Here is a 25043-nt window from a genome sequence, read left to right as displayed (position 1 = left end):
GAGGGAATAGTAATTATTTTCAATTGGCGTGCTTGCAAAACTGTTGCGAAAAAATCCTCCAAGGCATGTCTCCGCAAAAGCAAAGGATAATTTACGACCCTGTATGGGTAAAAGTATTTTTTCAAGCTTGTTTACATTTATTTGTCCTCTTAACGGGCTTGATGCGAATGAAATATCTAATTTTAAACCTGACCTACCAAGGTAACGCTTAGAAAAATAACGTAAGCAGTGACATCATCCGTTCTTTCATGCAGATTCGAGATAACTGGATAATGAGGGTCAAATTATAGATTCTCTTCCGAGGGCGTTCAGAATTTTCCACGCTTCAATTATGCCACGATTTTAGGCTTATTATTCTTGTTATTTGTATTAACAATAAAAGACATTAGTATCAGTTACAGTCCTAAATGGTAAAATAACAACAATGAGAGTGGGAGTTTAAATTGACCTTTCAAGCATCACGTTCTTATAATAGAACTAAGATTCGTCTAGCGTTAACCATGATATCGAATGGTTTGTTTCCTAATATTTGTTACATACGAAGGCTATTGTAATTTCGGCGCCTTTTTCATGACATCATTCATTAAATCCAAATAAAATATTTCTGAATATTTTCTTTACTAACAACCTGATTGTAAACATGAAACGCAATCCTGTACGTTAATACACACTCTCTTACTCTTCTCGTGCTTCTTAAGGGCGAAGGCCTCCTTAAACCCCAAAGGGGTGATAATAATACACGAATACTTTTTGATGCATATCTAAGGCTTTCTCATTAAGTCCTCTTTAGCTATCGAATTCCAAATCCAATATTAAGCGTCAGCCAGACCGAACGCCCTTTAATTTGCGTTCGCCCTTACACTCAATAAGACCCTCATATAGGGAATGTTACAAGTTACTGTGAATCAACCCTTCTCAGGTGATAGAGATTTTTACATGTGCGCTTTGCAGCTTTGATTGTATTGCTTTACTAACTAAAAGTTATACTAACCACATTACTAAAACTGTCCCTCAAACAGGGGAGGACATTGAGGGGTTCGGAGCTGCAGTACACGAACGGCACGTTTACCTCCCGTTTTACAATGGCGGCGCTTTGCTAACTCGTAAGTTTCCTGTTTTTGATATTTCTTGTTTTTTCGTGTTAATAAAGCGAAGAGATATCATGTTTTATTAGAGTATCCAAAAATGAATTGTTCAAGAACTAATGTTTAAGTTAGGAAAAATAATTGGTCACATGTACCGTCCATGATTTGATGTTCTAATCGGTTTTAGTGTAGTTTCGATGGGTGTAAACTATGGTATATCATACAGATATAGAATTTAAATATTTTTATTTTACTCTCACACATTGCCCATTACTAAACCCCAAAGAATTTCAGACCCAAAAATACGATTAAGTTAATCATCTAATCATACATTTCATTTCAACCAACGCCTTTAATAAGGCACTTCATGCATGTAATCCAATTAACTTTTACGACGCTTATTATCACTATCCAACACATGTCGATTTTAGATGGTATTTAAGGCTGGAAAAACAAGCGGAATCGTATTAAAGGATTTGGCCCAATATTTGGTCATTGAAGTCTATTTTAATCCGACCAGCACCAGTTATTTTAAGTCTATTTGAAAGGTCTAATGTTAGTGCTTAAATTTCTTTCAGGAGAAGACACGGCACTAGGAGACCAGACTTATCGATACCTGACAGCCGATGAAATGAAGTCTCTAGGGGATGATTCGCTACCCATTGATGTCACTAGGGATGAAAGGATTGATTCCAATAAAATGTCTATTGACCACAACATGTTGCCCCCTCAGCACATTGAGGATTCCTTTAGTCCTGAGCATGTGTCCAGCAACTATACTGAGTACATCATCAAGAAATATACGCCTGATAATATTGATATTAATAGACACCCCATACACATTGGGTAAGTTTCTCATGTGTTAAACATTTCAGAAATTAACTTGTTCTTTGACTATGCTTACGATAGGAAGCTGCATTGGAAGAAGTAAGTGTGCAGTTTCTTATAACACAATAAAATCCCTTTTATTTTTTTTTTCGTATTCAAAAGTATTAAACAAATATTAGTAGCAAGTTTGAAGCCTGCTCTAAAACGATTCAGAGGATAGTATCTTACGGAGGTCCATTCCTAGAATAATTTACAGGGATCGATACTTATAGGATCCAAGAAAGATCACGCAATTTTGCTCAAAACTGCTGCCTGACACATTTGTTATGGCCAAAGTTCTAAAAAAATTTATACGTTTATTCAATTTGTCTAATGCACGAGTCACAGCATCAAAAACCTATCAAATCCCGAGTTAGGAAAATCCCTCTTCACATTCTTATGGAGTTTCTATATTTTTTCTAAAAATTATTCACTTGCGAAATTCGAGGAAAGCTACATTTTTTTTCTGCTCCTCTGTATTAATATACCTAAAGTGTCTTTTGTACATCGTTTGAGAAAAATTTTGAGGCTTCAAAATTGGTACTAGAAATTCGGTTGGCCAACAATTTATAATTTTTTTTTTAGTTTCCTAGTGTCCTTCCTAGTGGACGCTAGAGGGGGCGCAATGCGAGGGTGCAGACATTCCGGAGTGAGGGTGATCGTGCCACCCAGATCGGCAGGAAGCCCCACTAGAATAACATGCCGCTATGTGCGTCCTCAGAGGACACCCCATCCTCCTCCTCTTATGGAGGGCGAGGCCTTGGCCAGCCGCGTTCTAGAACTGGGCCCCGTGGGGGCTAAGTTCCTAGGACCGGTTGTGATCGAAGTGCCCCATTTCGCGGCTCTCAGGGGCAAAGAACGAGAAATTGTGATACTACGCTCTGACAATGGGGAAGCGTGGAAGGAACACACCGTCGACGCTGCAGAGGACATTTTAAACGAAGTCCTCCATGAGAGCTTTGAAGCTGAAGGTTTGGATTCCCCGACTAAATATAATTTTGAGTAATCTACCATTATTTAAAAAAAATCAGATTTGAACCAAATGGAAGACTTAGCCTCTGGCAGGATTACCAGGATAGTTACCCAGGATTTCCCGCAATACTTTGCAGTGGTGTCCAGGGTTCGACAGGAGGTGCATGCTATTGGTCCGGAAGGTGGAATGGTGTCCAGCACAGTGGTGCCCCAAGTGCAGGCCATTTTCCCCGAAGGGGCGCTTACCAAGAAGATCAAAGTCGGCCTACAGGTAAATTTGTTTAAGCCTAGAAAGGGGGTGCCGGTGGAGAGGTTGAGGAAAATTAGCGTTAACCATATACCTAAGAAGAAGAGGTGGTCTTTGATTTGGTAATTGTTGGATTTCTCAAAAAGAAAAGATATTAATGTGTTTTAAACAGTGAAGTCAAATATTTTGATTGTCAGGGTTCTTCGTTTAATTATTAGTTTATTTTGAGAATTAATAATACGAAACTAAGGAAGCTTAAAAGATCTGTGAAAATGAATACATTTATAGTGATTAAAATCTACTGAAAATTATTGGTAATTGCTCCATTAACGGGGTAAAACGAAACAAATTGGTAATAGTTATCACTGGTTATTGATTTCTTAATTTATCGTCGTAAAATTCTTTAAAAATCGTTGATAGTTGCCTCGCTTTTAGGGACAAGAATCTGATGAATAAATATAGAGTTTCAAAAAATGATTATCAAGTTAATAGAATCTCATTCCTAAGAGCGGTAATAGCGGACAACCCTGTATACTCAAAAATTGAAATTTTTAAACACCGAACGAAAATCGAAGACCATCAAGTTAAATAATTTATTTCTGGAGCCAAACTACCATCAGCGTCTTCCAGTGATAAATGTGTGTAAAATCGCTCCAAAAATGTACCTAAATATTTAACTTATTGTGTTTACCAGGAGCTGAGAAGCATTCAAAAGTACAAATGATATTTTTGTAGCCTTTCAGCTGCCTTATTTGAGGGAAAATGTTTAAAGATTTCGCCAATTTTTAGTATGGAATTTTGCAAATAAAATTGCTTTCATTTCGTGTGGATATAGCCGAAGTTTAAAAATAGATTGACAGTCTTGAGCCCACTGTAATACAGGGATTTCCAAAAAACTTTGTAAGTTAGATATATCATAAACAAATGTAGAGATAACTGGTTTGATATTACTCTCAATCATCCATTGTTCTATGAAATACCAAAGAATTATTATATAGTAGCCTCAAAGGATATTTTTGGTACCTACATAAGTAAAATGTTTTGATTATTAAAATCTTATAGACAATACATATTTTTGAATCTAGTTCGTCTAAGTCATGTGTTCAGGTTGTGTTACTTCTTGTTAAAAAAATCACATTGTTCGTGTTCATCATCTTCACCCACTGAGCGAATTTCAACAAAATGTCATTAACACTGGTTTTCTTGCACTAACTGTATTTTTATGAGTGCCCAATAAACCATCATCAAAAACTAACGTTTTATTGATCTCTTCACTTATTTGACCGCAATAAAAGAAATAGTTTTAGGCACAAGTTGGCCATTATTGTGACAACTTTGTGCCAATAAAATCTATCTTTTATTGGAGTTAAATAGCAAACAAAGCACGGTTCATGCTTCTCCTTTTGGCTATAATACACAAGTTTTATTGGGTTCTCATGGCTCAATAATATACTATTTAGCGCCTTTGCTCCATCCTCATACCATTTTTATGAGTTGCACTTTTCTAAGGCTTTTTTATGTTTCTGGCTGTGAACCTTGCTTTGTGCTATGTCAACCTGCCTTCTCCCTCTTCCCTTGTGTCCCTTTTCTATAGCTTGCTCTCTTTTTTTTTTCGGTAAGTAACACAAAAGCTTTAGTCGGTAGAGGTAGTTCTTAATTTATTTTTATGAGTCATCGATCAAGAAGGAGTTTATTAATTGTCACTAACGAAATTTCGAGAGTGTATCAAAGTATTTGAAATATTTTAGGCACAACCAATAGATCCAGAACTGACAGCCAAATTACTAGGCCATGGTGTAGCTGTATCCCCAGTGGTAACAGTGGAGCCCCGAAGAAGAAAGTTCCACAAAGCTATAAGATTGAATATGCCTGCTCCTACCGCACACTCCCAAGGAATGATTAACCAGTACAGTGGGTCTGCACCAACCCTTAGGCTTCTCTGTTCCATTACCGGTGAGTTTTAGGCGATTTCGGTTGAGTTAGTTTATTGGAATCATAGACTTAGGTGGTTTTGATCGGTTTGAAACGCAGCATAATTGGTATTCTGATGGAAAAATCTTAAATAAGATAAGAAAATTGCAATTAAGTCCAGTTTGTGTGCGGTCGCAATGAGAGAAATGTGATGAATCAGTCAGAGCGCTGCGTTTTAAGGCTAAGGCCGGGCATGAGCAAACTGGCCTTAATGTTTGGTTATTTGAAAAATTTTATGACGATGTCTCCTTTCTGGTCTTAGCATTTTCTGAAGTAAAATGTGATTTCATAAATCACATGCAGGTTTCTAAAAGTAATGGATGAGTTCTATTAGAAACAAATTCCTTCCAAGAATTTCCAAAAACTTTTAAAAGATCATTTTTATTTCTCTGCGTTTCCAACCAGTCAAGTTTGGTCATTGTCAACAAAACAACTAGAAAGCAGTTATTCCATACTAACTATAATCATAATGTTATTTTTTCAACTATTATTATTATTATTTCTTGTTTTCCCATATATCCCTCTCGATGTTGTGTTGTGCCCTCGTTTTCTTTCTCGTACAGTGTTTATGTTGTTAAGGGGTTGGCAAGCTTCTAGAGGCCACTTAGAGCTGTTTTTAAAGTTTCTTAGTACTCATACCCCCTTACATAATAGATCATGGCCTTAGCGAGTAGTAGTAGCATATTGTAGCTAAAGACCATAAATCTTAGCGAATTTTGATTATTCTCTAGTAATTTCAATCTTTAGAATAGGGTAATTTTTGTGAGTTCTGTTGAGTTAAATTTGAAAAGTTTGCCAGCCTCGCGCTTATTGTTTCCTCATATCGACGTCATTGTGCGCCATTTTGAAGTAACTACTATGACGTTGGGTGGAAGGCAGTTGCAACCAGTTGCAGCTACCCTCGACCATATCACAATTAATCATAGAAATCGAAGACTAATGCGCTATTATTTAACAATTTTCACGCGGGGTCCCATCAGGGGTGTTTCGGAAAAGATCTCTCAAAGGTAACTAACTAAGAATATTTTGGGCTGCCCCCTTAGTATGTATTATCTTTAATTATCATCATAATTTGTTCTGTTATGATTTACGTCTTTTTTGGATTATTAGGAATGCGAGAGATGGGCGTGCGCAGATTAATTGTTTTTACTCCCCCGTGTCTTCTCAAATTTTCAAAATTTATAATGTGTAATTCAATATGGTAAATAATCATAATGAACTACACCGACCAAATTTAAATAATAGTGTATGAAAGCAATTAGCTGTGTATATTTATTTCCACTTGAGTTCTCCATCTAATTTATGCCTTTTAGTCGTTTTATTTTAAATTTATTAACAAAATCACGAAAACACGAATATATTGCAATTTTATTCACCTTAACATAGATTTGCTGCATACGTTATTCCTGTGTTTTGATTATTTATTTTCGTTTTTCAATCTCTTTGTGTCCGTCAGATCAGTCGATTGCGATTTTTCGAAAAAAAGAACGATGACATGTCGGAATAAGTTAGTTGCCACGCGACTGGTCTTTTCTGAAACCGTTCGGAAGACTTGCTGCTTAGCTTTTTGTATTGCTTAATGGCACCCGCATTGCTTCAGTTTTATACTATTGTTACGATGTATTGTATTCTAGCTTAAGGTTTTTGCGTGAAAAATAGCGAAGAAGTGACTTTAAAGGCCAATTTCTCAGAGCAAATTTAGGTCAGGTAAGTAAAATAATCCAGAAGGCTTATTGATGAGTTATGAAAACGTAGGCGGAAAAGTGGGAAGTTCGGGACTCGAGTTTCAAATCGTTCTTTTTTGCTCTGAAATGACAAATATCTTTAGAACGTTGCAAATTATGAGAACAAATGACAAAAATGTTAAACCTTGTGGATAGATTTTAAGATTTTTTCTTGCAGTTTTTTTACTATCAATAACTGGCACCCAGAATTTTTCAAAAATTTTGAAATTTCAAGTAAACCGTTTCTATAATCTCTATAAGAACTAAATGCATTTGGGACATCTATATCAAAAGCCTCATCATTCAGTATCAGAGATAAGATATAACAATTGCAAAAGTCATTTTCGATGTGTGATATGATAACTGATATCTTCCAGAAACTGAGTCGGATTACCAGTTAACGATTATCACCCTGGAAATATCATCATTCTTTACTGGTTTTTAATACCATTTCCAAGCTGTTCTAGACTGTTTTATGTATATAAATGTCATATAAATTTAATAAATATAAATAATTGCAGTAGTAAGTAAGTAAGTAACTGTATAATGGCGAAGGAAGCTTCATTGAAGCTATAAGAACATCGCGACTCTTCAATATAGTATATATAAAACAAATTCAGTTACCTAATAATAATATGAATTAAGTATTTTGGTGAAGCTGAAATCTAACGTCACCCGTTTATGATCAGTTCCAGTTCCATCCATCAATTTGCAGTTCCAAAATATTGTGCAATTTCTGTATTGCTTCTAATTTATTTCTAACAGCCCCTCAGGTGATTATGAAACGAAAAGTTCCGTAGAGAAGAACCTTAAGCTTAATATCATTAGATAACGGTTACTTCTCATACGTTCGGCGATTTAGTTACTGAGACAGTTAATTATAACAGTTTTATTTTCAGTACCTACTAAGTACCAGTTTAGAAGGTAAGACTTACAGACTTCGATACCACTGATTGATATAATATCTTAGTTACGTGAGTGTGCCTAGAGAGGCTCTAGAATCATATTATATTGATAAAACCGTTAACCAGTTGAACATGAAAAATAACTGTTACGTCCTGAAACAATTTTTGTAGTGACTTACATTTTCACTATTTGTTGTATATAAAAGATATAGGACGAAGGTTTATAGTTTTGTTTCTTTTATGTGTTTTTTGTTAAGCACCTAATGTGCATGTAACCGTTACATAGGTGAGTCTATTCTTTTACTATCTGAATGTAAAAGTTACCAATTATCAATATGACAATATACTTAGTGAAACAGTCTTGAAAAACTTGAAGTAATTGTTACTCTTCATTATTTATTATTCAGAGTTTACAGTGATTTTTATACGAGTAAACGCTACGCAACATGAAGCATAAACTCTGGTTTCGGTAGATAACTATTACATTTTGGCCTCCTAAATGTTACTGTTGACCAAAACACTGCAATAGTAGGTTAACTTCTATGTGCTTCCTCTGGGAAAAAACAATAGAAGCCAACCAGTTAGTTTAGTAATCGTTATCGAATGAATCTTTAAATTATTTATAAGGACAAATATAAGAATCAATAGGTAGCATAACTTCCTCAATATTTGAGTAGACTAATTTTAAGCCCTAAGAGAGTTAGTGACAGGAGGAAAAACAAGATATTTAAGGATATTCTTAAGAAGAGAAAAGAGGAGAGTAACTTCTAGTGTTTCCTCGTTTCAAGATTTTTTTCTAGCGGTTTATCTCCGTAGAAGGGGCGAAAACATCTTGCAGCAGTTTATACCACCATTGTATCCTATGACTAGCTGCAAAAATTACTTTACGATAACGCTTACTTAGTCATATACTCGTACTAGTAGGCATGTAATATGTAGGCCAAAAGTCACTTCAAAAATTCAAAGTTTTTCTATTCTTTTCCAGATAATAGTGGACTAGAACAGTGACCACTGCTTCCTATGCATGCATTGTTGTTAAAGTCAATGTTTATGGCTTCAGTCTGACTAAAGCATTTTCGTAGATCCTTTAACTATTTGTTATTCCTCCTATAACACCCAATAAAATGTCTTTTATGGCAAAAATTTACTTTTATGCTAAATAATTTTGTTTTTCAATATTGAACATGTCGTAAGAACATCAGAAATAGTGAACACAGATACAGAACCCCCCATTTTTTATTTCCTTCCATCAAATTGTACCCTACAGACCAGTTTTCATTACGAGATTATTTCCTCCCTCCAGGTGGAACCACACGCGCTCAATGGGAGGACGTTACCGGCTCCACACCTTTAACTTTCGTCAATGACGTAGTTTCCTTTACAACCACTGTTTCTGCCAGATTCTGGCTGATGGACTGCAGAAACATCGGCGATGCCACAAAAATGGCTACCGAACTCTACAAGTAAATTTACGAATAACCTTAAGACCACAACACCACATTGCATTTCGCTTTAGGGAGGCCATCCATGTGCCATTCATGGCAAAATTCGTGGTTTTCGCCAAGAGGATCGACCCCATGGAAGCGAGATTGAGAGTATTCTGCATGACAGACGACAAGGAGGATAAAACTCTGGAGCACCAGGAACACTTCACGGAGGTGGCCAAAAGCAGGGATGTAGAGGTTTTGGAGGGAAAATGCCAGTTTATCGAGTTCGCTGGCAATTTGGTGCCCATAACTAAGACTGGGGAACACCTGCAGTTTTCCTTTAGGGCTTTTAGAGAGAACAGGCTCCCATTTTCGGTTAGGGTCAAGGACCAACATGCTGAGGCTGTGGGAAGGTGTTTGTTTATGAGGGAACCCAAGGTAAGCTACTTAGGCAATATTTGCTTATTATTTCAAAACTTATAAAAACAATTTTGTTCCAAACAAGACTTGGCTAATGTGGTAGTAATTTTTCTTCTACTCCAGATACCTAAAGGCGAGCAACCCCAACAGCCCATTTGCATCTTAAACATCGTCCTTCCAGACGACATAGTTACAGACACTATATCTCTAACCGACTCAGAATCGGGCAAGAGACACATGTACCTCTCAGAATTCCAGGACTATTACAAGCCCGATCCTCGATTGGCAGATATGAGCAATCTCCTAGGAGAAGATTGGGTCGAATTGGCCCATCAATTAGGTAGTCACGTTACTTTCTCCTGAGCGTTTAGCATTTTGACTAAAAATATTTTCTTTAGGTTTGACCTCATCAGAAATAAATGTGATAAAATCTGAATACCCTGAAAGCATTGCTAAACAAGCTCAATCAATGCTGAGAATGTGGCTGTCGCAATCTGGAAACAAAGCTCAGACCAACACTCTCGAAAACGCCCTTAAACGAATAGGGAGGGAAGATATTATACCTCAGTGCCTCAATGTGGAACAGCCCAGTTTCGCTAGAATTAAAGAAGAGGAAATTGGTTATCGGTTGAGGAGAAAGGAGGAGGAGGAAAGAAGGAAGATAATTGATCATTATGACAAGTACTCAGCCGAAGAGAAAGCGGTGAAATCTGAGTCAGAAGAAGAGGATAACTTTGACAGGACAGTTACAGAGCGACGGGAGCAGATCGAAAAACGCCTGTCTGCCGAAAGAGCTATTCCAGCGTCTGCGCAAAGACGCGAAATTGTGCAGGAAATTTGCGACATCAAACGGCAAAGTCTAGTTGAAGACAAAATTGCTGAAGTTATGCAAAAGGTACCAAAAAACCTTTTAAATTACGTCAAATAACGTCTTTTTTTCATCAAGGGGGACACGGATGTGAAACTTCCAGTGCAGCCACAATACGTTTCGGAGACCATAGAGATAAAAACCACACTACCATCCGACTCTAAGGTATCCGGAAACTTGCCAGCTACAGTGGTAGAAACTCATAAAGTCGTACAAGAGACTGTGACGCAAATGCGACCTGGCGAGGACGCGAGGTTTGTTGAGGAGGTGAGCTCAAGGTTTGATGGTCCAAGGGTGAAGATCGAGCAACGAGTGTCGTCGACTGAAGGTAAGTTAATTTGTAAATCTCGTTAGCTAAATCTTTGAATTTGTCATCTATATCGTCCCTATATGTATAATTCAATCCAAATGCATATACAATGCCTCGAAGAACATAAATTCCATAAAGTTGACTTAAACTGAGTGCCTCTACACAAGATAGTTTTGCCGCCAGATTTGATGAATCGTGAGGTTCTTTTATTAGAACCGATATTGGTATTTTTTTATTTAAATTGTAAAAATCGTAAAAATTACTTGTCTTGCAAATATACGTTAGGATATCTCGAAAACTAGAAGAGAGTACACAATTGCTTTTTGACGTTTTCCTTCTTCCTATTAAATTCTGTAGTAGCAGGTATCTGGGTTAAAAAAAAATTTTAACATTTCCATTCAGCAAATTATCTAATCGATTGAAAACTAATATAGAAAATTCTTTTAGATCCCAGATCTCCGAATTTCTCCAAAACACCACCGCCAAGTCCGGCCGACTTTTTACTCCAAAAACAGGCAGTCGCAGCCCAAGGTAAGTCCTTTTTTACCTTTATTCACTTCTACCTAGTCGGATAAGTCAGCAACAAGCTTATAGGATAAAAACATTCAAAATATTCGTTAAGTGAAAGTTATTAAATTACTAACTGTATAGAGAGTTAACATTCAATTTGGCAAGTATACAGCAAGTAGTTTCGAGATGTAACACCCTCTTAAAGTGGGAGAACTGTATCATTTCGCTATCTGTAACAATGTCACTTGCAGTCAAAATGAATATTTTGAATATATAAAATATGGCATATCAATACTTTTGTCCTTACTTGTTTTAGACATTTTTTATGCGCAAACAACCCTTGAAACAGTGAAACAAAAGCGAACTTTTTTATTTTATCCTTTAACAGGTTTAAAACATTGAAATGTGGCGCAGTAATCCCGCATCAGACTCTAGTATCGATTAAGTATTACACAAATTCTGAAAGAAATTTCGTTCCAAAGCATTTTGGAGGCTTCTAATTTGTTTAAATTGGATTAAAGTCTCTTTCGAGTCAGTTTATTCGCGGAATTTCTTAATACCGGTCGCAAATTTTAAGGGTAAGTATTTTTTTATGTATTTTTTGTGTGTTTTCTAACATTGCCATGTGTCCCACCAATATTGATATGCCATGTTCCATGGAGTTTGCAGGCGGTTAAAACAAATGTTTTTTTATAGTGTCTTATTTTTTTAACGTTAAAAATGTACTTATTATATTTTGGTCCATGAAACACTCAGTTTTGCCACATCTGTTTTTAACGTCCCTAAAACTGTATTATAAGACAATTGGGCCCAAACTTACTAACACATTTCTCCTTTAACTATACCTCTACACTTAATGTGCAACGTTTGCTTTGGTGCAGTAGCTTTTTGCCGTTAACAACTATTAACAATTTCCAAAAATTCTAGACGAGACAAGTGCCCGAAACTGAACAGAAAATAAATCATGTTTGTTGAAAGTGACCTCTCATCTGCTTTTTGCGCCACCTTTTCGCATAGTACTTCTTTTACTACGCCACTACTTCTTTTAGGTCAATCACTTTGTTTTTCTATTACGTTTTATTTACACTATACACTTTTAAATGCAGCTTTCAGTGCTTTAGCGTTGATCGGTAGCGACGGATAAAGTTGTAAATTAATAGGGACTGTAGAGCTTTCGAATTTTTGAAAGTTTTAAAACTCCCATCCCCAATCAGTCTGTTATATTTAATGTGTTGTTTAATTGGTATTGATCATTATGCATCGGTCATTTTCTGGATTTACGTTTCTTTTGTATATTCTATAGAAATTATTTTGAAAACTCACCTTAAATCAGAACATTCTTTCAATGGTATTCCTTCCAACAATAAGATGATAATATACCTTACTTTCTACTTAAAAATGTTAATAATAAGTATAAATAACCATCAAATACTAAATGATTCATATCAAAATTTCCGCTTTAGTTTTTATGGATTTATTTTTTAAAGTTTGTATTTCTGAACGCAATTCTGTAATCATGTTTTTCTTTGTACGGGAATTTTTGCATATGATCTTTATGAGCTTATGAGAATTAATATGTTTCATAGCTTATGGGATCAACAATAAAGTATCATTTTACGTATTTACAAGTCGTGTTTTCAATTTAGTTAGACTACGATATGTATATATTGCTCAAATAGATATTCTTCAACATGTTTTTCATGTGTTTGAACATTTTACTTCCATAGTCAAACCGCTCATAATTGATTACTGCTCAATAAAATTGCCTTTTGTCAATCGTTTAAAAAAAAATGAACCCTGTTCAATGTCCTTTGAATTGATAATTCTTCTGTTCAATTCGATGTTAAAACATATTTGTCTTGGTGTCAACACCACATCGGTTTTATTTAAACAACAAAATATAATTTTTCAATGTTCCCTTAATTGTGATGCTTTTTTATATTATAATGAACATTTATTATTATAATGAGATAATAAGGACCTTTCGTCAGTTCACTTTTTTTTCTTTTACCTTTTTTTGTCCTTTTTATCTTTTAGTGTTGCTCTTCCATAACCTGGTAAAATTTAAGTATTTTTCTATGCAATTTTATTTTTAAAAATAAATATTTTTCCAGTTTTATCTTTTTATTATTTAGTTTTTCTTTAATAGACCTTTTTAGGAATTTCTAATTCTCCGCAAGATACCTTTTTTAATGGATTGATTTTTTACCCTTTTCTTGTGTTATATGCTTAATAGATTGGATTTTAATTACCGATTTTCCAATTATCCTTTTGTAGTCTTCCTTTAATTTCTTTATAATGAAATTGTTCTAAATTTATGGATGTTTTGGACAGGTTAAAGTTTTGCCGCCTTCAACGAAGTTCTATTTTCAAATGGTACTGTATGAAATTCCTCTTTACCTATTCGGCCCCTCCAGTTTTTGTTTTTTCTTCCATTTTCTAGTTCTGGATCTACTGAATATACATTGCATTTTTAAAATTAGCATCAATCTCATCAGTACCTATTTCAGACATTAATGTTGAATAGGGACTCTGGTAATTTTTAAAATTTTCATAAAGTTAAATTATGTCGTTTACTTTCTTCTCCTCATAATCATATGTCAAACTGTCTAAATATGTCTGATGTAAACTCTGTTCTGGTTTATTTACACCCTTAACTAACTGTTTCTGGATTTTCTAATAAAAATGATATAATAATGGCAGTATAAATCCAAATTTACCATTTTCGATATATTATCACAGCCAAGCTTTAGACAAAACACTTTTAGTGCGGCACAAACACTTACATGTTACTTACATATTGCACCACATTGCACGAGCTTTCATCTCTTATTTTACCAGTTTGATTTGCCGATTAATCCTTTGTTGCAGTGTGTGAATTTGGAATGATGTGTGTGACTTGACACCCGGCTTTGGAGCCTCAATAACTAATCCACTCTAGTACCTATAGTTAAATGCAATTACCCTCTATTGGGCCTCAACAAGCACAAATCCATCCCATTTAAACACCGACCGATATAAAACACAAATAAAAAGTTGTGACATTTGTTCCTTCATCTTCGATGTCTTTAGGGCCGTTTTTGCAAACTCCAGGGATTCCTTAATTACTGTTTGGCCGATGAGGTTGAGTTTAATTCAGAGTATATTGTGTTTTGTGTGTGCATGAGTACCTACATGTTTTGTCTATTTTATTTACATATTTAATATGAATGATTTACTGACACATAATGGGCAAAACATGTATATGAACAGACAGCAGACTGAGGCGTAATAGTTCTTCGAGTAGTCAGGGCTGCAGTAAGGTCAGTACTATCGCTGCAAAATAGAAGGGTATAGACCATTCATGTTGCTTTATTCTATTGAGCTTTACAAGAGGGCGATCTTGTTGTAGTTTGAGCTTTGACATGTTATAATACCTGAGCTGCCTATCCTTCCACTATCCCAGTGTACACATCTGTCTCTCCTCAGTTCATGTATCATACTTGTATGCTCGATGGATGGTTGGCCAAGGAGATGATTTATTTTCTGACAAAATTAGTATCTACTACCAACCAGTTGCACATCCACAATTATCTACTTTTACATAAAAACTTAACTTTGTCCTGACCAATCCAAAAATATTTTTCCTTGTGACAGCGTCAAGCGCGTCACCTCAAGATGACGACGACTCCTTGGATACTGACGGCTTCCGCGAAGATCAGTTCCTTCTTCAATCCCCCGGTGAAGAATCTTCACCCAAGACACAATCTAATTTCCTTGACTCAGAGGTCACTACTTACCAGGACGCCACGCGTTATTATCAGCACGTGCGAGAACAACGCAAGCGCCTGGCCTCCACCGAAGACCTAGAGAATGTGATAGATGCTACCTCAGACTTATTGCCTTCCAATAGAGATAATGCAGAAATCGCTAAAATAGGCTTAGATAGTTTTAAGAAGGATGTGATACGGCCTGATGAGCTACTGGTAAAGTGCTTTTGCTCCCCTGAGGAGAAAGGTGCTAAAGACTCGAAGAAACCTGAAGACTGGGAAAGAAAAGAGAGGAAGACTGTTGAACGTCTCCATGGAGGAGGCGGTAAAGACAAACTTCCTCCAGGGGAGGAGCACGTATACGTAAAAACTACTAGTGATAAAGTTGCTATTAAATATCAGGCTGATAATGCTTCAGCTGCAGTGAAGCAAATTCATAAAAGTACCTCTCCACCATCGAAAAATGACTTAGACCCGACTCCCGTAACATCTCCTTTAGTTATAGAGACAGACAAACCGACTTTAGAGCTTATAATCGGTCGCAAAGAAGTGAAGACTAAAGATGCATCAGCTACAGCCGAAAGCCGTCTTACTTTGTATGGGCATAAAGATGTTGAGATCTCTATTAAATCCCAATCGCACATCTCTGTGACCACAATAACACGTGATAACAGCGGATTTGAGACTTCAGAAAAGTTCGACGTGGGCATTAACACTACTGCAGAGACTGAGGGCATTCATGGGTTGATCATTCCTGTGGATACCAGAAATAAACGAGAAGAAACTGTCAATTTTAGTGGTACCAAACAAGTTTACACTTATGACACTACCGAAGATCTTTCAGAAATGGCATCTCCTCATACTGAGGAAGCAAGTGTCTCGCACCATGTAACAGACACTGGGATTTCCCTCACTAGAGGAACTACTACAGAAACGTTGAGCATAGGCAAGCACCTACAGCTGGCTCAGCAGACTACGGGTTTTATCTCTGACACTATTGAGCCTGAAGAAGGCGAATGCACTGATGCAGGTTTAAGTCCAATTCAAGCAGATGAAACGTTGCATCAAGGAATTGATGACCTAGCCCTCCTTACAGAAACAGCTACAAGCCCTATAGATTTTCACGTGGACACTTCAGAGGCGGCTACTTTGACCGACCAAGTGGACACTAAGGATGCATCCAACAGCCCAATTAAAATTGAAGAAAGTCCTCCATTATCGTCGGCCGCAGAATTGTTAAAAGACGAGGAGGTTCTTGCAAAAAGGCGAGGATCTGGCGATGTTAAGGCAAAGATCAAACTCATTGAAGAGCAAGCCTCTAAACATTCTCTTAGAGCCGAATTCAAGAAACCTAGAAAGGAATTCGTTGATTCTGAAGATGAGCTGTCCAGTATGAAAGAAGAAGAGGTTCTAAGGGCCTCCACAGAAACTTTAGCTCAAGTCGAAGATGATGAATTTCCTCTAAAAGAAGACGCTAAAACAACTCCCAAACATGTTGGCAGGAAGATTGCGGAACTTCAAAAGGTGTTCAGTTCAGATTCTGATTCCTCTAAAGCTCCTATAATAGAAACGATAGAAATGAAACAATATGACCAACAATATAGTCAATCTGCAGCAAAGTCTGCGGAAGACGAGGACATAGAACAATATCAATCAGTCAAAGAAAAGGCACATATGTTTGAAGATCTTATATCTAAGTCACAAGAGGGCACTCCATTGAAGAAACCATCTCCAAAACCGTTTACCGAAAAAGAATATTCAGAACAGGAATTGAGAATATGCCTGGATTCTTTAGAGTTACAGATCCTTGAAGAAAAAGACAAAGAAGCGGATCTACATAAGAGATGTGTGGAAGAGAAGCAAAAATGGGAAGCAAGAGATAGTTCGCCAACAGAACCTTGCAAGGAACCGCCTTGTATAAAGGTTCACGTGGAACCTAAGGTTGATATCAGGGAAAATGGGCAAATTTCACAGAAATCCTTAGTTTCTGAGCTGAAGCACCGGTTTGAAGAACAGGAAATATTAGAGCAGCAAAAATCACACATAACTGAGCCTTGCGTAGAACCCTCTTGTGGAAAAACCCGCGTAGACCTAAATCTCGACACCAAAGAAAATGGGAAACTCCCTCAGAAATCCGTGGTCTCAGAGCTGAAACACCTCTTTGAAGACCAAACGAAAATCCTCGAAGGCATAAACAAGCAACCCTGGGAGGTAGTCGAGGAGCCCTGCACTAAATGTATTATCCAACCTTTGGAACCAACGCCAGTGCTAGAAATTAAAGAAGAAGAATGTCCGGAAATAATTAAAGAAGCACTTTTCTCTAACGCAAAATTAATATCAACTATAGCATTTCCCATATCTCCAACACGCAGCCCCGAACCAAAAATTCTTCAGTCAATTCCTGAAGAACCCATATCTAGAAAACCATCCCCCCAGTCTCTGGATATAAAATCGATACCTGTGACAGAGAGTGAGGTCCAGAAAATCATATCCGAAGTCTTGGAAGCATCTAAGCAAATTAGACAAGATGTTAAAGACCTAAAACCAGATTTGACTCCAACACCCGAAGGGCAATTAGTGCAAATGGTGCCGTCATCTTCTGTTGAGAAGATAAAAGAATTGAAGAGAATTGAAGAAGAAATAAAGGCCGAAATTGGATTTGACGAGGCCAGTTGTCTAAAAATTAAAAAAGAGTTGCATAACGTTAAAGAGGCGCAGCAGAGGAATAAAGAGCTGAGCCTGAAGGAATCTAGAATTTATCGTGAAGAAAAATTTACTTCTACTGTAATAACAGTAGACAAAGACGAGATGCTAGATGAGAGATTAGAGATTCTCGAGGCTAAATGGGCAGAACAAGTTGAAAAGCTTAAGGACGCAGCGAAGGCTTCGAATGAGAGTAAAAGTCCAAAGTTTGAAAGTCTTACTCATGACTACAAAATTGAAGAATATAAAAAAGTTTCGAAATATCGTAAATCTGAAAGTGATGAATTAAATGAAGGAATGAAATCGGAAGTTGGCAAAAAGGGGTCTTTAGGTGAGAGTGAAGAAACTTCGAAAGTTATAAAGAAAACTGAAATTCCTGCTACTTTAGACTTTTCAATTGTTGATAAAGGTTTACACAAGGAAAAGGATCAGTTGTCATTTGAAAAAAAATTACAAGAATTTAAAGAATCTCCCATTGATCATAGCAAAATTTTCGGACATGATGGGATATTTTCCACTTATGAAAATAACTCTATATCTAATAAGAAAGAATCTCCGACTATTCACAAATTAGATACATATAAAAAGGTTTCAATATCATCGTTGAAAGAGAAAGGTGAGGCTGTATCACAGCTAAAATCGCCAATCCATGACACGAAATATGTCCTTCCTGGTAAGAAATCTACTGTTATTGAAATAAACCAGAAAACCGAAAAAATCACTAATATAAAATCTCCAATTCATGATAAGAAATCTCCCGTTATTGACAAAGTAGACACATCTGAAGAGCTCGCTAAATCACCACTTAAAGAAAAGCCCGAACCTATAACTGAACTAAAATCTCCAATCCATGATAAGAAATCTCCCGTTATTGACAAAGTAGACACATCAGAGGAGCTCGCTAAATCACCACTTAAAGAGAAGCCCGAAACTATAACTGAACTAAAATCTCCAATTCATGATAAGAAATCTCCCGTTATTGACAAAGGAGACACATCTGAAGAGCTCGCTAAATCACCACTTAAAGAAAAGCCCGAACCTATAACTGAACTAAAATCTCCAATCCATGATAAGAAATCTCCCGTTATTGACAAAGTAGACACATCAGAGGAGCTCGCTAAATCACCACTTAAAGAAAAGCCCGAACCTATAACTGAACTAAAATCTCCAATCCATGATAAGAAATCTCCCGTTATTGACAAAGTAGACACATCAGAGGAGCTCGCTAAATCACCACTTAAAGAGAAGCCCGAAACTATAACTGAACTAAAATCTCCAATTCATGATAAGAAATCTCCCGTTATTGACAAAGGAGACACATCTGAAGAGCTCGCTAAATCACCACTTAAAGAAAAGCCCGAACCTATAACTGAACTAAAATCTCCAATCCATGATAAGAAATCTCCCGTTATTGACAAAGTAGACACATCAGAGGAGCTCGCTAAATCACCACTTAAAGAGAAGCCCGAACCTATAACTGAACTAAAATCTCCAATCCATGATAAGAAATCTCCCGTTATTGACAAAGTAGACATATCAGAGGAGCTCGCTAAATCACCACATAAAGAAAAGCCCAAACCTATAACTGAACTAAAATCTCCAATTCATGATAAGAAATCTCCCGTTATTGACAAAGTAGACCCATCTGAAGAGCTCCTTAAATCACCATTTAAAGAGAAGCCCAAACCTATAACTGAACTAAAATCTCCAATTCATGATAAGGAATCTCCCGTTATTGACAAAGTAGACACATCTGAAGAGCTCCTTAAATCACCACTTAAAGAGAAGCCCAAACCTATAACTGAACTAAAATCTCCAATTCATGATAAGGAATCTCCCGTTATTGACAAAGTAGACACATCAGAGGAGCTCCCTAAATCACCACTTAAAGAAAGGCCCAAACCTATAACTGAACTAAAATCTCCAATTCATGATAAGAAATCTCCCGTTATTGACAAAGTAGACACATCAGAGGAGCTCCCTAAATCACCACTTAAAGAAAGGCCCAAACCTATAACTGAACTAAAATCTCCAATTCATGACAAGAAATCTCCTGTTATTGACAAAGTAGACAAATCAGAGGAGCTCCCTAAATCACCACTTAAAGAAAAGCCCGAAAGTATAACTGAACTAAAATCTCCAATTCATGATAAGACATCTCCCGTTATTGACAAAGTAGACACATCACAGTTACTCCCTAAACCACCACTTAAAGAAAAGCCCGAAAGTATAACTGATTTAAAATCTCCAATTCATGATAAGAAATCTGCCGTTATTGACAAAGTAGACACATCTGAAGAGCTCCCTAAATCACCACTTAAAGAAAGGCCCAAACCTATAACTGATTTTAAATCTCCAATTCATGATAAGAAATCTCCCGTTATTGACAAAGTATACACATCTGAAGAGCTCCTTAAATCACCACTTAAAGAGAAGCCCAAACCTATAACTGAACTAAAATCTCCAATTCATGATAAGACATCTCCCGTTATTGACAAAGTAGACACATCAGAGGAGCTCCCTAAATCACCACTTAAAGAAAAGCCCGAAAGTATAACTGAACTAAAATCTCCAATTCATGATAAGACATCTCCCGTTATTGACAAAGTAGACACATCACAGTTACTCCCTAAACCACCACTTAAAGAAAAGCCCGAAAGTATATCTGAACTAAAATCTCCAATTCATGATAAGACATCTCCCGTTATTGACAAAGTAGACACATCACAGTTACTCCCTAAATCACCACTTAAAGAGAAGCCTAAACCTATAACTGATTTAAAATCTCCAATTCATGATAAGAAATCTACCGTTATTGACGAAGTAGACACATCAGAGGAGCTCACTAAATCACCACTTAAAGAAAAGCCTAAACCTATAACTGATTTAAAATCTCCAATTCATGATAAGAAATCTCCCGTTATTGACGAAGTAGACACATCAGAGGAGCTCACTAAATCACCTCTTAAAGAAAAGCCCGAAAGTATAACTGATTTAAAATCTCCAATTCATGATAAGAAATCTCCCGTTATTGACAAAGTAGACACATCAGAGGAGCTCCCTAAATCACCACTTAAAGAAAAGCCTAAACCTATAACTGATTTAAAATCTCCAATTCATGATAAGAAATCTCCCGTTATTGACGAAGTAGACACATCAGAGGAGCTCACTAAATCACCACTTAAAGAAAAGCCCGAAAGTATAACTGATTTAAAATCTCCAATTCATGATAAGAAATCTCCCGTTATTGACAAAGTAGACACATCAGAGGAGCTCACTAAATCACCACTTAAAGAAAAGCCCGAAAGTATAACTGATTTAAAATCTCCAATTCATGATAAGAAATCTCCCGTTATTGACAAAGTAGACACATCAGAGGAGCTCCCTAAATCACCACTTAAAGAAAAGCCCGAACGTATAACTGAACTAAAATCTCCAATTCATGATAAGACATCTCCAGTTATTGACAAAGAAGACACATCAGAGGAGCTCACTAAATCACCACTTAAAGAAAAGCCCGAAAGTATAACTGATTTAAAATCTCCAATTCATGATAAGAAATCTCCCGTTATTGACAAAGTAGACACATCAGAGGAGCTCCCTAAATCACCACTTAAAGAAAAGCCCGAAAGTATAACTGATTTAAAATCTCCAATTCATGATAAGAAATCTCCCGTTATTGACAAAGTAGACACATCAGAGGAGCTCCCTAAATCACCTCTTAAAGAAAAGCCCGAAAGTATAACTGATTTAAAATCTCCAATTCATGATAAGAAATCTCCCGTTATTGACAAAGTACACACATCTGAAAAGCTCCCTAAATCACCACTTAAAGAAAAGCCCGAACGTATAACTGAACTAAAATCTCCAATTCATGATAAGACATCTCCAGTTATTGACAAAGAAGACACATCACAGTTACTCCCTAAACCACCACTTAAAGAAAAGCCCGAAAGTATAACTGAACTAAAATCTCCAATTCATGATAAGACATCTCCCGTTATTGACAAAGTAGACACATCAGAGGAGCTCACTAAATCACCACTTAAAGAAAAGCCCGAAAGTATAACTGATTTAAAATCTCCAATTCATGATAAGAAATCTCCCGTTATTGACAAAGTAGACACATCAGAGGAGCTCCCTAAATCACCTCTTAAAGAAAAGCCCGAAAGTATAACTGATTTAAAATCTCCAATTCATGATAAGAAATCTCCCGTTATTGACAAAGGAGACACATCTGAAGAGCTCCTTAAATCACCACTTAAAGAGAAGCCCAAACCTATAACTGAACTAAAATCTCCAATTCATGATAAGAAATCTCCCGTTATTGACAAAGTAGACACATCAGAGGAGCTCCCTAAACCACCACTTAAAGAAAAGCCCGAAAGTATAACTGATGTAAAATCTCCAATTCATGATAAGAAATCTCCCGTTATTGACAAAGTACACACATCTGAGGAGCTCCCTAAATCACCACTTAAAGAAAAGCCCAAACCTATAACTGAACTAAAATCTCCAATTCATGATAAGACATCTCCCGTTATTGACAAAGTAGACACATCAGAGGAGCTCCCTAAATCACCACTTAAAGAGAAGCCCAAACCTATAACTGAACTAAAATCTCCAATTCATGATAAGAAATCTACCGTTATTGACAAAGTAGACACATCAGAGGAGCTCCCTAAATCACCACTTAAAGAAAAGCCCGAAAGTATAACTGAACTAAAATCTCCAATTCATGATAAGACATCTCCAGTTATTGACAAAGTAGACACATCTGAAGAGCTCCCTAAATCACCACTTAAAGAAAGGCCCAAACCTATAACTGATTTTAAATCTCCAAGTCATGATAAGAAATCTCCCGTTATTGACAAAGTAGACACATCAGAGGAGCTCCCTAAATCACCACTTAAAGAAAGGCCCAAACCTATAACTGATTTTAAATCTCCAAGTCATGATAAGAAATCTCCCGTTATTGACAAAGGAGACACATCTGAAGAGCTCCTTAAATCACCACTTAAAGAAAGGCCCAAACCTATAACTGAACTAAAATCTCCAATTCATGATAAGAAATCTCCCGTTATTGACGAAGTAGACACATCAGAGGAGCTCACTAAATCACCCCTTAAAGAAAGGCCCAAACCTATAACTGAACTAAAATCTCCAATTCATGATAAGACATCTCCCGTTATTGACAAAGTAGACACATCAGAGGAGCTCCCTAAATCACCACTTAAAGAGAAGCCTAAACCTATAACTGATTTAAAATCTCCAATTCATGATAAGAAATCTCCCGTTATTGACGAAGTACACACATCTGAAAAGCTCCCTAAATCACCACTTAAAGAGAAGCCTAAACCTATAACTGATTTAAAATCTCCAATTCATGATAAGAAATCTCCCGTTATTGACGAAGTAGCCACATCAGAGGAGCTCACTAAATCACCACTTAAAGAAAAGCCCGAAAGTATAACTGATGTAAAATCTCCAATTCATGATAAGAAATCTCCCGTTATTGACAAAGGAGACACATCTGAAGAGCTCCTTAAATCACCACTTAAAGAGAAGCCCAAACCTATAACTGAACTAAAATCTCCAATTCATGATAAGGAATCTCCCGTTATTGACAAAGTAGACACATCTGAAGAGCTCCTTAAATCACCACTTAAAGAGAAGCCCAAAACTATAACTGAACTAAAATCTCCAATTCATGATAAGAAATCTCCCGTTATTGACAAAGTAGACACATCTGAAGAACTCCCTAAATCACCACTTAAAGAAAGGCCCAAACCTATAACTGAACTAAAATCTCCAATTCATGATAAGACATCTCCCGTTATTGACAAAGTAGACACATCAGAGGAGCTCCCTAAATCACCACTTAAAGAAAAGCCCGAAAGTATAACTGAACTAAAATCTCCAATTCATGATAAGACATCTCCCGTTATTGACAAAGTAGACACATCAGAGGAGCTCCCTAAATCACCACTTAAAGAGAAGCCTAAACCTATAACTGATTTAAAATCTCCAATTCATGATAAGAAATCTCCCGTTATTGACGAAGTAGACACATCAGAGGAGCTCCCTAAATCACCACTTAAAGAAAAGCCCGAAAGTATAACTGAACTAAAATCTCCAATTCATGATAAGACATCTCCAGTTATTGACAAAGTAGACACATCAGAGGAGCTCCCTAAATCACCTCTTAAAGAAAAGCCCGAAAGTATAATTGATTTAAAATCTCCAATTCATGATAAGAAATCTCCCGTTATTGACAAAGTACACACATCTGAAAAGCTCCCTAAATCACCACTTAAAGAAAAGCCTAAACCTGTAACTGATTTAAAATCTCCAATTCATGATAAGAAATCTCCCGTTATTGACAAAGAAGACACATCACAGTTACTCCCTAAACCACCACTTAAAGAAAAGCCCGAAAGTATAACTGAACTAAAATCTCCAATTCATGATAAGAAATCTCCCGTTATTGACAAAGTAGACACATCAGAGGAGCTCCCTAAATCACCACTTAAAGAAAGGCCCAAACCTATAACTGATTTTAAATCTCCAATTCATGATAAGAAATCTCCCGTTATTGACAAAGTAGACACATCAGAGGAGCTCCCTAAATCACCACTTAAAGAAAGGCCCAAACCTATAACTGATTTTAAATCTCCAAGTCATGATAAGAAATCTCCCGTTATTGACAAAGTAGACACATCAGAGGAGCTCCCTAAATCACCACTTAAAGAAAGGCCCAAACCTATAACTGATTTTAAATCTCCAATTCATGATAAGAAATCTCCCGTTATTGACAAAGTAGACACATCAGAGGAGCTCCCTAAATCACCACTTAAAGAAAGGCCCAAACCTATAACTGATTTTAAATCTCCAAGTCATGATAAGAAATCTCCCGTTATTGACAAAGTAGACACATCAGAGGAGCTCCCTAAATCACCACTTAAAGAAAGGCCCAAACCTATAACTGAAATAAAATCTCCAATTCATGATAAGACATCTCCCGTTATTGACAAAGTAGACACATCAGAGGAGCTCCCTAAATCACCACTTAAAGAAAGGCCCAAACCTATAACTGATTTTAAATCTCCAAGTCATGATAAGAAATCTCCCGTTATTGACAAAGTAGACACATCAGAGGAGCTCCCTAAATCACCACTTAAAGAAAGGCCCAAACCTATAACTGAAATAAAATCTCCAATTCATGATAAGAAATCTCCCGTTATTGACAAAGTAGACACATCAGAGGAGCTCCCTAAATCACCAC

At 36.6% G+C, this 25043-nt stretch overlaps 3 protein-coding genes across 4 annotated transcripts in view; all 3 read left to right on the top strand.

The window, feature by feature from the left end:
* Positions 1-4422, top strand: part of LOC136415670 (ankyrin-3-like) — a 30587-nt gene extending 26165 nt beyond the window's left edge. The window contains exons 18-22 of one of the 2 annotated variants that reach the window (XM_066400378.1): positions 1020-1103; positions 1664-1931; positions 1995-2012; positions 2538-2923; positions 2984-4422. In XM_066400378.1, the coding sequence (XP_066256475.1) occupies positions 1020-1103; positions 1664-1931; positions 1995-2012; positions 2538-2923; positions 2984-3297 (1070 nt within the window). In that variant the 3' untranslated portion in view covers positions 3298-4422. The remainder of the gene's footprint in view (positions 1-1019; positions 1104-1663; positions 1932-1994; positions 2013-2537; positions 2924-2983) is intronic. The other variant, XM_066400379.1, reaches the window with a different exon arrangement.
* A 614-nt stretch (positions 4423-5036) lies between these two features.
* The window catches only part of LOC136415576 (ankyrin-2-like), a 36109-nt gene continuing 16102 nt past the window's right edge, over positions 5037-25043 (top strand). Inside the window, exons 1-13 of the mRNA XM_066400212.1 lie at positions 5037-5124; positions 9075-9234; positions 9288-9636; positions 9742-9958; positions 10017-10513; positions 10565-10814; positions 11244-11327; positions 14943-18733; positions 19265-19597; positions 19805-19985; positions 20514-20741; positions 22998-23497; positions 23909-24197. Of these exons, the coding sequence (XP_066256309.1) occupies positions 5037-5124; positions 9075-9234; positions 9288-9636; positions 9742-9958; positions 10017-10513; positions 10565-10814; positions 11244-11327; positions 14943-18733; positions 19265-19597; positions 19805-19985; positions 20514-20741; positions 22998-23497; positions 23909-24197 (6967 nt within the window). The remainder of the gene's footprint in view (positions 5125-9074; positions 9235-9287; positions 9637-9741; positions 9959-10016; positions 10514-10564; positions 10815-11243; positions 11328-14942; positions 18734-19264; positions 19598-19804; positions 19986-20513; positions 20742-22997; positions 23498-23908; positions 24198-25043) is intronic.
* The window catches only part of LOC136415673 (uncharacterized), a 34348-nt gene continuing 20687 nt past the window's right edge, over positions 11383-25043 (top strand). Inside the window, exon 1 of the mRNA XM_066400381.1 lies at positions 11383-11884. The gene's annotated coding sequence lies outside the window, so the exon portion shown is untranslated. The remainder of the gene's footprint in view (positions 11885-25043) is intronic.

This window comes from Euwallacea similis, chromosome 20 (genome assembly GCF_039881205.1).
Source record: "Euwallacea similis isolate ESF13 chromosome 20, ESF131.1, whole genome shotgun sequence".
NCBI lineage: Eukaryota > Metazoa > Arthropoda > Insecta > Coleoptera > Curculionidae > Euwallacea > Euwallacea similis.
Note: the sequence above shows the minus strand (reverse complement) of the source record. Positions and strands in the feature narration are given on the sequence as shown.